We start from the raw sequence: 17,101 nt of genomic DNA on the forward strand, positions 1-17,101 counted from the left end.
GTAAAAGTTCAATTACCAGTTGAAACTGCATTAAGTTTTTAAGCTACTGAATTAAATTAGGTGCTTTGATACAGTAATTGACTGAACAGTTTAACATCAAGCTATAGGAACACGGAGACATTTACAATGAATCACTAGTATTGGCGAAGCCACCCCCCAGCTAACCTGCAAATAGCAAATCTCAGCTCCCATTTTGTGAAAACTGATGTATTTTCACAACTAAAGTTGCCTCTTTTCTTTTTTCCCCAAATTTTCATCTTAAGGAATTAAATCTGAGAAATGGGGGAGGGCCGTGTTTTGAGGAAAGAGGTCACCAAACAGACTCCAAACCCTGAGGTGGGGCAGTAAGGCCTCCTTTGCTCAATTCCTTCTCTTCACCCACAGTGTCCCCTCACCTGAGAACAGAAATCAGATTTAAAACAAGACAAAACACACAAACAAACAAAAAAACCAGGAAAGGGAATTAAAATAGCTGCAGCTAAAGCAATAGGATTTTTGAACAGTAGAGAGAAATCACTGGGAAATATTATTTTCCTTGTTGTCAGAAACTTGGGGTCACACAGGAAGTTGTATCAAGGGGCCTCTGGGATTCAGGGATAAAGCAGGACTAGAAAAAAACATTTGGCAAGAATGTGGGAGGAATCAGGCTGCCACTCAAAAAATTACTGTCCTTTTATTACTCAAGTGGCCCAAATAGGAAATGGATTCCTCTGATATGTGATAAAGACCTTCACAAGGTTGTAATAGTGGCCAGGTTTCTTGGTTACCATTACCGTACCGAGTAGAAACATTTCATTTCAAAGATATTTTCCCGACTGTCTTAAATCCTGTGTGTAAAGAGGAAGCAAAAAAAGAAGAGAAAAACAGAAAACGGTAAGCTAGGCCACAAGGGTAAAAAAGACAAAAAACAAAATGGTCTGTGTATGTACAGAGCACACAGTCTTTGGAGGAAAATATTATAAAAATAAATTAAAATGTAACATGGTAAATGCTATTACAGAGATGCAGATAAAACGCGGTTGGAGGACAGGGCAAGGTCGGAATCCTCACGGCATTTGAGATGGGAATTGAAGAAATAACAGCAGTTTTCCAAGAAGCAAGAAAAATGCAAGTGTGGTGTTCCAGTCAGGAAGAGCAGTGCTGCAGGCTGGCATTTACAGGATGAGACAGTCAATGAGAGAAGAGTATACAGTGCATGGCAGATACAAACGCAAGAGAGGCTGCCAAGTCTGCGAGGAGCCAGAGCAAAAGGCCCTTCTCCCAGCCTGCCCAGGCAGTGCTTCTGCAGCTTTCACTTGGATCTGAATCACCTAGAGGAGAGCTTGATCCGTCACAGGGCAGGGGAACTAAGAGTTTTGCTTTCGGTAGGTCGGTGGGAGATGGGGGATTAGATGGGGCGTTTGGATTAGAGGTGAGGCAAGACTTTGCTAATTCTGCAGAGCCAGGGACCACCCTGCCATGTAACACTGAGATCAGGTGTTCTGACTGCATCCTGAGGGCGATGGAGCGACCACAATGACAGACCATAGAGCACTATGAATGGAGAGACATGTGTATCATTGGCTTTGGTTTACTGTGTGGCGTATTGCCCAAGTATGAAAGTCTGGTAATGGGAAAATCAATACGGGATTACTAAATATTCTAATTGAGAGATGAACAAAAATCTCAGTTCCCTGACCAGGGACTGAACCTGGCCACGGCAGTGATTGTGTCGGATCCTAACCACTAGATCACCAGGGAACTCCCGAGAGCTTCCTATCCTGGTAGAAACTGAAATAAAGAAGAATGGCAAAGAAATATGTCTTAGGTAGAAGCAATAGGATTGGACATCCTCTTGGATTGGAGAGTCGCCATAAAGAAAGAAATGAGGAAGGACAAAGTAAGTCTTAGCCCAGGAGAACAGGAGCATAATAGAGGCATTAACAGAAGCATAGAATATAAAACACTGGAGCAGGTCTCAAGAAGGAGGGATACTGTGACTTCTATTTCCAGCAATATTGCTTTTTTTTTTCAAGATATTTTTTGATGTGGACCATTTTTAAAGTCTTTATTGAATTTGTTACAATATGGCTTCCGTTTTGCGTTTTGGTTTTTTGGCTGTGAGGCACGTGGGATCTTAGCTGCCCGACCAGGGATCAAACCTGCACCCCCTGCACTGGAAGGCGAAGTCCCAACCACTGGACCGCCAGGGAAGTCCCCGAGCAATATTGCTTTATAGATAATTTAAAAAACATCCTGTACAATGCTGGATTAAAAAACAAATCCTTTTTAGGGCAGTGAAAATACCCTATCTGATATTATAATGATGGATACATTTCACTAGACATTTATGCAAACCATAGAATGTACAACCCACAGAGTGGATCCTAAGGTCAACTACGGACTTTGGGTGATTACGACATGTCTATGTAGGGTCATCCTTGGTAAAATGTACCATATGGTGAAGGATGTTGATAACAGGGGAGACCGTGCATGTGTGGGGCGGGGGGTACATGGGAATCTCTGTACTTCCCTCTCAATTTTGTTGTAAGCCTTAAGCTGCTCTAAAAAATATATAAAGTCTTTTGAAAAAAACAAATCTTTTTGACATTTAGGAAGGCACACAGTGTCTGACACTGCTCAAAGATTAAATAGGATAAAAAAAAAAGATTAAATGGAATACAGAACAAATCTTAGATTTGGCAGCCGGAGATCATTCATTATCTTCCTCGTGAAAGTAGTTTCCCTCAACGGGGAGAGAAGAAGCCCAACTGTAATCAGTTGAGGGGAGCCTGGAAGTTCAGAACGTGGGCACACCAAGTGTGGCTGCACTCCTGAGAAACGTGATCGTGAAGAGAAGGGAGGTTACACGAACTTGGTGGAATGTTTGGATCGAGAGAAATTGGTGGTGGTTGTTTAAGGATAAGAGGAATTTTTAGCCTGTTTGCAGGCAGATGCCAATGGAAAGGAAAGGTCCAAAATTCTTGAGATTGGCTACAACTGGTCAAGCAAGGCCCACAAGTAGGCAGGAAGTATTAAGAGATGTCAGCCAGAGGATGTTCCGTTTTCCTCTTTCTTCCATATCAGTAAGAGCTAAATAATTGTCACTGATGACACTTTTTGAGTAAGTATTGGATGTGAATCTCATGTTACCAGCTGAGTTGCACCTGCTCTATTTATTTTCATTATTTTTTTTAATAAATCAACTTAATTTCAGTTTCCAAGCCCCACTGGGCTATTGTGAAACTTACTGGTCCTTCTGAGAGTCTTTCCCTGCCCCACCCAGAGTCCTGCTCTGGTTCTGGGGTCACGTGAAATGATATTACAGGCTCTGGCCATCTGCGACCATCCTCCCAATGACGAGAGTGATCCCCTGAGCCTGTCGGTGTGCCTCCTTTAGCTCTGGCCGATCTTTACTATTCTTCCTCATCCTTAGGAGTCCACTGTGATCCTGTCCAGGCCCCCCTGCCCGAGGTTCTGTGAGGCCCCTCCTCTTGGGGGGTCTTCCCAGCTTTTCAGGCTCTGCCCCGAAGCATGCAGACCCCTCTGCTCTCAGGATTCACAGCCCCCTCCTCCTCTCCCTCTGCTTGGGGACCTTCTGTGTCCTCTGGAGGAGCATGTGTTCCTTTATGTTTTTTCAAGGCAATCTATCTCTGTCTTCAAATTACAACCTCTCCCCCCGCCCCTGCCCCACCTCACTTCCTGCTTCCTTCGAAACCTAAATTCTCGGAAGGTTTGAGCCTTTGAAGAAATAAAAGAACGATTTTCAAGCCAGTTGCACTTTTCTGTCCTGCTCTAAATTGCTTGAAATGTTGGTGTGGTGGGTGGAGGACCGAAAGAAAGTAGAAGATACAGAGGGGAGATCAGTCATACACACGCAAGCACACATGCACATCGTGTGCCAGCACATATGCCAAACATTTTACATGCATTGGCACATTTAAACCTCATACAACCACACGAGAGAATATTATCTCCATTTTACAAGTGAGAAAACTGAGCCTTTGGGAGATTAAGTTATTTGTCCAGGTTTTAAAAAAATAGTACATGATAAAAGTAAGAATTCAACTAAAAAGCCTCTTCCCCAAAACCACCCAATTAATCAGTCTACTAACCTCCGCCTAATGATAAGTTTTCTAAAGATAAAATAATATGGACCTTTACATAGATCTACTGAAACAGCAAGAGGCTTCAGAAAGGTCTGCCTTTTATTTATAGTTATGTAGAGTTTAAAGACGTGATTAGTCCCATTTCCCAGAGAAATCTATGAAAATGAAGTTTAACATGGATATAATAACATCAAATATTTATTTAAAACTTAGCCTTGACTTTAGACTTTTTGAGGACAGGGTAAACACTTCTATCTCCCCTCAAAATGCCTAACACATTCCCTATAAAGAGTAAATAATAAATCGGAATCTATATTCCCACCTATAAATAGGGCTGGCAGCTGCTCAGTGAGGCTCATACAGGGCTCAGGGCAGAATAACTGTCCTGGGAAAGCAGATCTTTAGCTCCTAGATACTTACAGCCAGGAAACCTTGTGTTCATCCTGAGACCCGAGTGCTTTTTTTATCTTAGGGGCCCTCTCGATTGTGTTATTGATTCAGAGTATCGTAGGGTAGGCAGTCTGGTACCTACCCCAAGAAAATGCAGGGATAGAGTGGCAAAGTATAGAAAATTGTGACCACCCTTTAGAAAAGGGATTTAAATATTTGTATCAGATTTTTTTTAAAAAAATTCCATTCCCTTTGACTCAGTAATTCTACTTCTGAAAATTTAACCCTGATGGTCTTTTGGTAGGTCAACTTCACTCAGCTAAAGTCCCAGTTATTCATGAACACTTATCTGCTATGAAGGTATTTTTTTTTAGATGTGATCAAAGCAAAAACTCAGTCGACTGTGAGTAAAAGAGATTATCCTAGATATCCTGAGTAGGCCTTACTCCATCAGCTAAAAGTCCTGAAATGCGGCTGAGGCTTCTCAGAAGAAGCAATTCTGCTTGTGGACGGACGGCAGTTTCAGGCCAGCCCAGAGGGTGCCGGCCGGCTCTTCCGAACGTCCTGCCCTGAGATTCCACGCTTGCCTCGCAGGCCTCCACGAGGTGAGCCAGCTCCTTGCACTCTGTCTCTTAGCATACATCTCCTACTGCTTCTGCTTCTCTGGGTGAGCCCTGACTGACACTCGAAAAAGAAATAATCTGAAATTTGTGAAAGTTTCATGTAATGAGGTGACCACAAGAGCATTTTTATAATAGCAAACTTAAACGTGCACTATTGTGAGTGCAACTGATGTAATTATGGCACAGTCACTGGTTAGATGTCTACACGTGAAGTTTTGGTCATAGTATAAGAAAAGCTTATGTTTAAGTTTAAAATGTAGGATAGATTACTCAGCCATCAAAAGAAACGAAATTGAGTTATTTGTAGTGAGGTGGATGGACCTAGAGTCTGTCATACAGAGTGAAGTAAGTCAGAAAGAGAAAAACAAATACCGTATGCTAACACATATATACGGAATCTAAAAAAAAAAGAAAAGAAAAGAAAAAAGAAATGGTCATGAAGAACCTAGGGGCAAGACGGGAATAAAGACGCAGACCTACTAGAGAATGGACTTGAGGACATGCGGAGGGGGAAGGGTAAGCTGGGATGAACTGAGAGAGTGGCATGGACATATATACACTAGCAAGTGTAAAATAGATAGCTAGTGGGAAGCAGCCACATAGCACAGGGAGATCAGCTCAGTGCTTTGTGACCACCTAGAGGGGTGGGATAGGGAAGGTGGGAGGGAGACACAAGAGGGAAGAGATATGGGGACATATGTATATGTATAACTGATTCACTTTGTTATAAAGCAGAAAATAACACACCATTGTAAAGCAATTATACTCCAATAAAGATGTTTAAAAAAAATGTAGGATAGAAACTATAGAGAGTATGGTCCCAATTATGTAAAAGCGTATCCAAAAAAAAGCTTAGAAGGGAACTTGTATTAAAAGACATTGTCTTTGGGAGGTAGAACTATTTATTATATTTTAAACTGAGAAAAAGCAAAGTAAATTTTAATACTTAAAAAAAATCTAGCAGTTTATGCGGTGCATTCTTTCAGAATTAAGGATATTTCCAAATATACATAATTTTAAAACTACTGCTTTTAAATTCATGGGCATTTTTCCAAGAAATCTGGTGCTTTAAGATTTTATGCAATGATAATATATTCTTACATAATACATAAACTTGAATAACTTTATTGCAAATCTGGTGAGCTGCTTGATTCTAGGGCCAATGGCATAAATAAGATGAAGCCAGGAATCATTGCAAAGGAAGGAATGAGCACTCTGAAGTTTCAAATACTTTGAATAACAGAGCAAAGCAAGTTTGAATAACTTGTTCTTATTCAAGTCACAAGTTGTGATACATTCTGTACAGCGCTAGTAAAGGCTTACTATACCTAGCACAACCTGTCAGAAACTATGCACATAAAAAGTACAGATAAGATAGTTATTCCGATCCTGCTTGCTGAATAGTTGCCTGAGATTAGATTTTGAGCAGGACGTCTTTCTATCAAAATGAACCATAATTTTAGCAGTTGTTATCATAGGCATATATTTTAACACATGTATCTGCTTCTATGCAAAAAAGAAAAATATGACGGATGCTTCTCACAAGCCCACGCTTCCTTCACCACCAACAACCCCCTTACCCCACCATCTGCGTGTGCACACGTGTCTGAACACATCTTTCCTGTCCCAAGGCACCTTTGAAAATCAACAGTTTTTGTCAGAAAAGGAGTCAGACAAAAGAGATAGATGGAATCAGGGCTATAGACCCATGAGATTTTTTTCACAGTTAAATCTGATGTGTGCGCAGAAATGAGGTATAAAGTGAATTTTCTGTCTTCTAGGATTTGTCCAATGAGGATAAAAACTCGGTAATGTTCCTTAGTCCTAGCTGCCACATTCAGTAATTGACCGCCTAATCTATTATCACTTCCTTTTTTTTCTTTTTTAACATCTTTATTGGAGTATAATTGCTTTACAATGGTGTGCTTGTTTCTGCTTTATAACAAAGTGAATCAGTTATAAATATACATATATCCCCATATCCCCTCCCTCTTGCAACTCCCCCCTACCCTCCCTATCCCACCCTTCTAGGTGTTCACAAAGCACCGAGCTGATCTCCCTGTGCTATGCAGCTGCTTCCCACTAGCTATCTATTTTACATTTGGTAGTGTATATAAGTCCATGCCACTCTCTCACTTCGTCCTATTATCACTTCTTAAACATATTTTATACACACATTTAAACAGACTTTAAGTCTAAAGCAAATACCTCTAGAGCAGCAACTATTTTTTTACGTTATTTTGTGTTTTATGGTGTGTAAGAACCCATCGTTTCTTATACAGCATGAATGCATTTATTGTGCTAGTATCTGTATATTCAGAGGACTATTGATATTTCAATAGGTTACATTTGAAAACACATACTTTAAAGGCACAAGAATGTGGATACTAAATACAGGGTCAGTGGGTTTCCTTTTCTGCTTGCCTTGTGTCTCTAGATCTGGCGTGACTCCAGATTCTCAGATTTGAAAGAAGTCAAACTTTGGAGATTCTGAGATCATACAGCAGGCTTTAGGTTAGGGACATCCTCCAATACCTGTGTGTGCTTCCCTCCCCCAGCACTCCTGGGGGTACCAACTTCTTTGAAAAAAACATCCTGGGGAGGCAGGCTCTTTAGCCAAAAGTCCTGAACTCTATGAGATCATAATCATAATTTCGTACAGAAATTTTGGAAGACGTCAATAGAGTTTGGCAATGTGCTGTGGGCATATGTGCTTGTTAGAGAAAACATGGAGTGACTGTGAAGAGTTGATGACAATTCTGGATCCTTTTCTTTGAAGCATCTGTTTTCATTTACATTCAGTTGTTCATCTGCTATTCATTCAGGAAGGATTTTTAGTAGCTTAGACATATATAAGCAGTTAAATAGTTGAATCTACATGGAAAGCTAATAATACAGTCAATGATGGGAAAAGGTTAACGCAGAGTTTATTATATGTGTGTGTGTGTATACAAATATATATATATATATGGCAATTTCTCCTTTTATTTGTAGCCTTATCGCTTTTATTTGTACTAGAACTTGTTATGAATGATAATGTTGTTAGTTGCTGAGGCACCTAGAGTGCTTATGTTCTGAAGATGTGCAGTTCTGTGCCATGGAATAAATGTGGGTTTCTATCCTGGAGCATTAGATAAGCTGTCTCTTACGTGAGGCATTATTTTTATGTGAAGGCAAGTAAGATTACTTTATTAAGTAGAATGCAAAATTCGTTTATTTAATTTGTGGCTGCTTTGGGTCTTTGTTGCTGAGCGCGGGCTTTTCTCTAGTTGCGGCGGGCAGGGGCTACTCTTCACTGTGGGGTGTGGGCTTCTCATTGCGGTGGCTTCTCTTGTTGCGGAGCATGGGCTCTAGGCGCACGGGCTTAGTCGCTCCGTGGCATGTGGGATTTTCCCGGACCAGGGCTCGAACCCGTGTCCCCTGCATTGGCAGGCGCGTTCTTAACCACTGTGCCACCAGGGAACTCCCCGAAATTCGTTTTTAAATAAAACACTTGGACCGCTTCAAGCTATACCCTTAGACTTCTAGGGCTACACTTCTCATTCACACATTCTTAAGCAGAACACCAAAGGCACAACACATGAAAGAAAATAATTGGTAAATTAGACTTCATTAAAATGAAAAACGTTTGCTCTTAAAAAAAAAAAAAAACGCTATTAAGAAAATAAAGGAAAGCCAAAAACTGGGAGAAAATATACATGACACATATGTCAGATGAAAAACTTGTATCCAGAATATAGAAAGAACTCTTACAATTTAATAACAAGAAGACAAACAACTCAGAAAATGCCAAACTGTTTCCCAAGGTGGCGTACAGAGCCCCCCTGCAGTGTATGAAAGTCACTTACTAACTTGTGTGATCTTTGGCAAGTCGCGACACATCTCTCAGACTCAGAAACAGCAGTAGAATGCAAAACTAGTCACAGTGAAGCTCCTTCCAAGACGTGGAGTCTTTCCCCCCAAACTTTGAAACCTGGCAGGCTTTGTGACCTGCGTTGACCAACAGAATGCACTAGAAATGAGGCTGAGCTAGTTCCAAGCCTGGGCCCCGGGAGGTCTTGGAGTTTCCACTCCGCAGCTTTTAGAATCTGGAGGGCATCCCATGAACAAGCCTGGGTTTCTAGGCTAGAGAAGAGCCCTGTTGTCTCAGCTAAGGCCCTTCTAGACTAGGAAGCCTCAAAGTGACTTGTGATCACAAGTTCACAGCTCTGCCAGATCACCTAGACCAGGTCAAGACCAAGAATCAGCCAGCGAAGCCCTGCCTAAATCACTATCCACAGAATCACATTCAGGGTTGACAGTTTCAGCCGATAATTTTGGAGGGAGTTTGTTAATCACAACAGATAAGATAGCTCAGCAGTGAAATGGGGTAACACAAGTTACCTACCTAATAGGACTATTGGGAGATTTATTTATTTTTATTAATGAATTTTTTTTATTGGAGTTTAGTTGATTTACAATGTTGTGTTAGTTTCTGCTGTACAGCAAAGTGCGTCAGATTCTATTCCCATACAGGTCATTACAGAGTAGTGAGTAGAGTTCCCCGTGCTATACAGTAAGTCCTTATTGGTTATCTATTCTTGGGAGATTTAATGAAATAATATATATAATCCACTCTGGCCGGTCAGAGTGAGTACTCAGATAGGTTAGCCATGATTAGAGTTACTGTTATTATCATAATCTTTAGCTTGTGGGAGAGGGGACTTTTTCAAAAGTCTGACACTTCATGTGGCTAATATGTTATTTCATAGCCTATGAAACTTCCCACTTTGAAAAAATATTTACATCATGAGCTACAGCGTAGCCCTCCTACTACACTGGCTGAAAATTACCCTTCTTGACAAGAAAGGTGGAGGCGCTTGTCCAGACCACGGCTGTTAATACAAATATGTTGCTGGTTCAGAGAGGAAGAAACGTGATGGTTCTTCTCCCTACTAATCTATCAGCTCCTGTTCTATCAAATTACGTGAGCTTTTTGTCTTGTGTGGCGTCCCACTGGACCGATTAGGTGTAAGGGAGGGAGAGAGGAGAGCGTCCAAATACTATCAAAGAGACAGAGGTTCCAAGTGGACCACACAGAGCAACTTGAATACAATAATCTCATCGACTGTTGCTTTGACATTAGCTGGGACGCTGAGCTCCATTACATGAATATTACCACAAATGATGATGCTCATCTGAATGTAAGATTTAGGATTTTGTTCCAACGCGTGTTGCCTTCATGTTCCCAAGCCCCCAAGTATAAAAGCTGTAAATATTTCTAAAAATATATATTCTAAAAAATATTCCTAAATCTACAGAGGCTGATCAAACTCTAATCCTTTTTAATCTTCCCGTTAATTTTTTGGCATAATTTTCAAAATTTTTACAAAATCTTTCTCAGAAGTATATTAACTGTTATGCTAACAAGTGTTAATGTAGTTCCTGTCTTTCCCTGAAAGGACTATAAAACTGCAAGCCTTCTAGGATTTAAAGCATGGATAGAAATACTCAATCCAGGTGTTTCTAAATCACCTTCCACAGTCTCAAACAATGCTGTACTTGAATAGCTCTGGCAAAATGTCTTAGAGCATCATCTGTGTTACGTAACATCAAGTTATGTTACATCCAGAATAAATGCATAAAATAAAGCAAAGCCTGCTGACATATTTACTTTCAGGACACTCTATCATATGAATTTAATAATCATATTTGGAAATCCAGCTGTAAAGGTACGTGTACTAGATAAATGGCTATTGGGCATTTGACAGACCACAAGATTGAACTGTATATAATGAAAAATTCTAAACCAATGTTGGGGCAATTCATCCTTTCAAGTTAAAATCTTCAATTAATCACCTAATTTCTGTCAATATCAATATAACAATCCTTTTTATGCCTATTAATACTAAAAAAAGATTACAACATTTTTCTGAAATCTCCCTAAAAGTGATTTCTGGCTTTTAAAAGTCTTGTCTTATCTAAAGTGTTTCTATAAATATAAATGTCCTCTGTGTCCACTTTCAGTAAATTCCAGAGAACTCTGCCCTCTGCAGGAAGTGTTGGCTCGACATCCTGGTGGACTGCTTGTTTCTATTAGCGACTGTGTTCTTTAGAGAGGAATGTCTCCATGTGTGCTAGACGTCAGTTCCAGGAAGGCAACAGGTCCAAGCCTAAGCATTATTTCTCTCCAATTAGGAACACACTTGTGTTTATTACCCGCAAAATACATTGCTTGAGTTGGAATTTATGGATCTGCATAACTGGAAGAACTGTTTCTTTAGGCTGAGGCACTCTCTGACGGTAGCTCTACGCTTTGAGCAAACATCTGAACAAGAACTCCAAGTGGTCGTCATTAACGCATACATCGCGGGAGATCCTTGGCAGTTCAAATGCGTCAGCACATAAAATCACTGCCACTTTGAAACCCAAGACTGCTTGGGGAGATATTTGCTGTTTTAAAAATGGTCATAAAAATGAAAGTGAATTTTATTTGATGAAAATGATGTGAAAAACAAATTATACGTTAACTATTTGAGGAGTCAAAAAAGGGGCTGGGGTCTTCCCTGGTGGCGCCGTGGTTGAGGGTCCGCCTGCCGATGCAGGGGACACGGGTTCGTGCCCCGGTCCGGGAGGATCCCACATGCCGCGCAGCGGCTAGGCCCATGGGCCATGGCCGCTGAGCCTGCGCGTCCGGAGCCTGTGCTCCGCGGCGGGAGAGGCCACAGCGGTGAGAGGCCCGCGTATCGCAAAAAAAAAAAAAAAAAAGGGGCTGAATGGAACCCAAGGCCCATTACATGTGGTCTCTGGAAATGTGTTTACAAGATGCGGTTGATGCAATTAATAGAATGAAGCGTGTTGCCGATGCTGCAGGGTCACACAATGAGCAGATGCTACCCCCATAATTTTCCCTTCTTTCCTTTGCCACTGCTTTCTCCTGCTCCACTGAAACCAGTGAGATGGTGCAGCTTAGAACATATAATCAACCCAGGAGCAGGGATCTTAGATACAGGAACTCAATTGTCTTCTCCTTGTTGCCCCAGCTTACGTGAACACTGCGCCCTTAGGCTACCAACCCTACAGAAAACTGTCCTATTTGCCCTGCCCAGCTCTTTTCCTAGTTTTCACTGTTGAGCTACGTCTTAATTCCTACCTCCTCAGCCCATGTTTGTCCCTTTCACTATTCTGGGTACATAACACTTTACCTCTCTGTACTTCATCAGTGATGGGAGGAAAGTAGGGATGGGCTACTTTGGCAACGTTTGAATATTTCTCTAGTGATCTTGCACTAATTTTGTGGGGTTTTTTCTACTTTGTACTTTTAAAAAATTTCAAAATGAACATGTGTTACTTTGAATTTGTTAAAAAGGGAGAGTGGTATATATTCAGAATAAAACCATAAAAGATTGTATATTCTTACACAGTCATTTTAATAGGAAGTATGAAAGTTGAAACTATAATAAGTATTCTTATCTAAAAAATTTGAGTTTACATATTCTTTTTGACCTCAGGGTAAAGGATGTTATTTGTAACTCCTCCAAACTCATCTTTTAAAATTTAACAAGACAGTTCAGTAGTCTATTTTTACCATAAATCTATCTGGAGCAAGAATGTTGATAACCTCAAGGTTAACATATATTCATTAGCATTTTTTTTTTTTTTTACTAAATCAGAGAGCAACATAATCCAAACAGTCTTATCCTTTTTCAGAACCTAAAAAAAAAAAGTCATGGACTACCTTTTGAACTTTTTCCCTTCAGTTTCTCATAACCGCCTTAGTTCCCATGAGTAAAGTACATTCTTAAAGCTATAAAGTGTGAGAACATTATCCTGGAAGCAAAATGTTATTGTTAAACTACCAAATATATTTTAACACTGACTACTTTATAACTTTTATAACTTTGAAGATACACCAAAAACAATTTAAAAACACATGTCTCCTTTAACTTTAGCTTTTACAACTTAAAAATCAACTAAAACTGTACTAAGAGGGGAAGAGGTAGCGACTTTTCTGAAAATTCTTATGACCAGCTCTTGTTAAAATGTAATTTTTTTGTGTTTGAGCAAAGTGATTTCCTGTGTATTTTCCTACTCATCCTGATTCACTTTGCTAATAAAATGGGAAAGTATAGTTGCCATTACTCTTTACATCCTAACCTTAAATGCTAATGGTTCGCTGTAAATTTTTCTATATAACTTCAGATCTTAAAAGTCACTTTAATTTTTTTGTTGTTCTTAAATGATGGTTTGGACCTGGAAAGTTAAGAACAATTGATACCTTCTGTGTAGAATTTAATTAGCTTGAGTTGTATAATAGTATCTTTTACATGTGTCAAAATATTACAGTTAAAGAATGTGTATCGAATAGTTCTTCTTTGCCATGAGGAAGGAAGTAAAGAAATAAGTTTGGGGCTCCCCTGGTGGCGCAGTGGTTAAGAATCCGCCTGCCAACGCAGGGGACATGGGTTTGAGCCCTGGTCCGGGAAGATCCCACATGGTGCAGAGCAACTAAGTCCACAACTACTGAGCCTGAGCTCTAGAGCCTGTGTGCCACAACTACTGAGCCCTCATGCCACAACTACTGAAGCCCGCGCACTTACAGCTCGTGCTCCACAACAGGAGAAGCCACCGCAATGAGAAGCCCACGCACCACAACCAAGAGTAGCCCCCGCTACTCATTGTTGGAGCTCGACATTATACTAAATTCATATAAACCGCGTATAAACAAGTCCATCCAACAAGTCAATGTATTTATTTATCTGAAATTCTAGGTTGGAGGTTATTAATCCTGTTGGAACCATTTGAAGATAGGGCTCTTTAAAGTGACTCCATGGGACTACTGTCAACGTCCTCTGGTGACTATCATCTATCTGACAGAAACATCCCCTCTTTTTCCTGTTTTGTTCCCCCTTCATCTCCGATGCTCTTTCTTTACCTTGAGCCTCGTTTCTCTCCTGGACCCTATGGGGTTCCCTAACCAGTACCCCTCCCTCCAGCTTTGTCCTCTTCTACTTCCCCTCTAAAACACCACCAGGGTAATCTTCATAAAACGGAATTCTGGTCCCCATGGCTTATTTCAGTGATGAAATCACATGGGAATAAATCATATAAAAATAAAACTTACAAATGGAGAGTGAGGCTGGGAGTCATGGGGGGTGAGTGCTCAGAGCCCCTGGGGTTCCTCTTAGAACTTCCATGCTTCCTACCGAAGCCCTCCAGTAAGTTCTGGAACCTCCGAAAGTTCCGTGGTGCCAAGTTTGAGGACCAGCGCCCTGGGCCAAACTTCCCTGCACAGGGGGAGAAACCAAGCTTAGAGGTTGAGCTACTTGCCCCCAAGAACCCTGGTGGTGGCCCCCTCCACCACTGCTATCAGGAAGGAAAGGATGGGGAAGTATTCTGGAGTGGCAGGGTGCTTGGATGGCGGCCTTGGTCTCGGACGACTTGCTCTCCTTCTCCAGCACGGCCACTCCAGTTGTTTGGCTCCCAGATGTGCAAATTGAGGGTTTCAGCCAGTGCTACCCCAGAGCTGACCTTGCACCCTTGGCATCCAGGTTGCCAGCTCACCTTTGCAATCTCATTGGCTCCACTGTGGACATTTTAAGCGACATCAAAGAAGAAATATAAGCACTGGAACCATTTACTTAACGTGCTCTGTTGGGGACGATCAGGGCTCACAGAGTGGGCGGTGTGGCTAAGGACAAAGTAGACAATATAGATGTGAAATGGCCATTCTCCATGACTGCCAGTTTGATCTCTCGCCGGGTGAGGTGGAAGAGGCTTTCCAGGTTGCAGGTGCATCTCTAGTTGGTATAAAGCAGCTGAACAGCTCCCTGGGGATGGAGGTCTGGCTTGACAGTCAGGCCAGAACCACCAGCACTAACTCATGCCTCTTTGAACTCATCCTGTGTTTTGTCCGCATGAACATCGAAATCATCTTCTGAGACACACAAAGGGTGTTGGCTTTGGAGCCGTTAAACCCCTCTAATATTGACAACATTTCCTCAGACAGGTCTAGACAGTTGTTCCTCAGCATAAATACCTGGGCTTTGTGGGCAGACGTCCTGTGGGATGGTCGGGGGTGGAGGGGAGGCGGTGAGGCAGTCACGAGCCCCAGCTGCATCTGCTTCACACACACCGGGGCTGCCCACGCTGGCCTGAGCCCCAATGTCTGATTCTCATCCCCTTCTGGACTGGAATGGCTGCACGGCCACAGCTGTTTCCTCCTCCTTCTTGGTGAGATTTCTGGGCTCTGCCATGTCTACGGTTCCCTTTACCCATCACACCGATGAGCCAGTAAATGCCCTTTCCTGCTTAAGCCAGTTTAAGTTAAGCCATCTTTGCAGGAGATGCAGGATGCTGGGGCTGCTCTCCAAGCACCTTCCAGCGGACGTATTCGCAGGGAGGGCTACCTTCTGCGTGAACAGCCAACCCTTCAGGAAGCCACCATCTTTCTAGCCAGTAATCCAAGTACAGTATACCAAATTTATGTTTTCTTTCATGGCTTGTGCATTTTGAGTTGACAACTATTTCCCCAAAGATCATCTCCTTTGCCAGTGTTCCCCCAGTGTTCGTATGCGTATTTTTAATGCAGACTTAGCTCGTGGGTGATGCCGGCACTGTGGCTCACAGACCTCACTTCCATTTCTATTTCCATATTTGTGTCTTTAACCTACCTGTAAATGATCGAGTGGTGTAAAATAAGGCTCTAAGTTAATCCACCGCCCCCGCCGCCCCGTTGACAGCCAGGTATTCCTAGAACTATTTACTGACTAATCCATCCTTTTCCCACTAGTCAGCAATGCAGTATTTGTCATACTCCTTATTTTATGTAGAGTCCAGTAGGAGGCTCTCTACTCTGCTCCAATAGCCTATTTGTCTGCCCTGCACTATTGCAACTGCTTGACAATTGTAATTACTGTTATATTACTATAGTTTTAGAATAATTTCAAGTATCTTATAGGAAACCTCTTTAAAAAAATAAAGGAATGTTTAAAGCAAAAATAATGACAATGTTTTGTGGCGCTATAACATACGTAGAAGTAAAATGCTTAACAAAAAAGGCTTCAGGGGGAATGGAAATATAATGTTACGATGCTCTTATACTACACTTGAAGTGGTACAATATTACTTGAAGGTAGCCCGTGGTAGGTTAAAGATGTATACTGCAAACCTGTAGCAACCACCTGCGTTATAAATATAAGATATATTGTACTTAATAAGCCAAGAAAAGAGATAAAATAGAAATACAAAAAATACTCAATTAATGCAAAATAATGCATAAAAAGAGGTTAAAAAAAGAACTAAGGCCAAACAGGAAAAAGGAAAACAAATAAGATGGTAGATTTAAACCCAACCACGTCCATAATCAAATTAAATGTAAATGATCTAAACACTCCAGAGATTTTCAGATCGGATGAAAGAGCAAGGCTGAAGTATATATTATCTTCAGGAAACCCACTTCAAATACAGACACAGATATATTAAAAATAAAAAGATTGGGAGTAATACCATAATAATACTTCCTGAAAGAAAGCTGGGGTGGCTATATTAACGTCAGACAAAGTAGACTTCAGAAGAGAGAAATTATTTGAGATAAAGAGGGCCATTTCATAATGTTAAAGGAGTCAATTTATCATGAGGAAATAATAGTCCAAAATGTTTATGCATCTAATAACAGATTCAAAATACATGACGGAACTCAAAAAAAAAATCAGAATTTTTTGTGGCTTCCAACTACAATCATAGCTGGAAATTTCAACACCCCTCTTTCAACAACTAATAAGTTGATCAACTGGATGTTATTAAAATTTAAAACTTCTGCTCCTTAAAAGTACACAGTGAGGGAAATGAATGGGAAGTCAGAGAGTGGGAGAAAATCTTTGCAACACGTGTATTCAACAAGGGACTCTTTCAACTCAATAGGAAGACAAACAACCCAGATCACAAAATAGGGAAGAGCACTGAACAAACCTTCACCAAAGCAGATATACAGATAGCAAATAAGGACATGATGCTCAACAT

At 41.1% G+C, this 17,101-nt stretch overlaps 1 protein-coding gene across 7 annotated transcripts in view; it reads right to left on the reverse strand.

The window, feature by feature from the left end:
* CEP44 (centrosomal protein 44) overlaps window positions 1–17,101 on the reverse strand; it is a 140,863-nt gene that overhangs the window by 96,514 nt on the left and 27,248 nt on the right. Inside the window, exon 12 of one of the 7 annotated variants that reach the window (XM_060015280.2) lies at window positions 15,678–15,753. The exons of the other annotated variants lie outside the window; for them this stretch is intronic. Within the exon in view, the coding sequence (XP_059871263.1) occupies window positions 15,745–15,753 (9 nt within the window). The 3' untranslated portion in view covers window positions 15,678–15,744. Of the gene's footprint in view, window positions 1–15,677; window positions 15,754–17,101 lie in introns of those variants that run through there. 7 annotated transcript variants of the gene reach the window in all.

This window comes from Delphinus delphis, chromosome 6, assembly GCF_949987515.2.
Source record: "Delphinus delphis chromosome 6, mDelDel1.2, whole genome shotgun sequence".
NCBI lineage: Eukaryota > Metazoa > Chordata > Mammalia > Artiodactyla > Delphinidae > Delphinus > Delphinus delphis.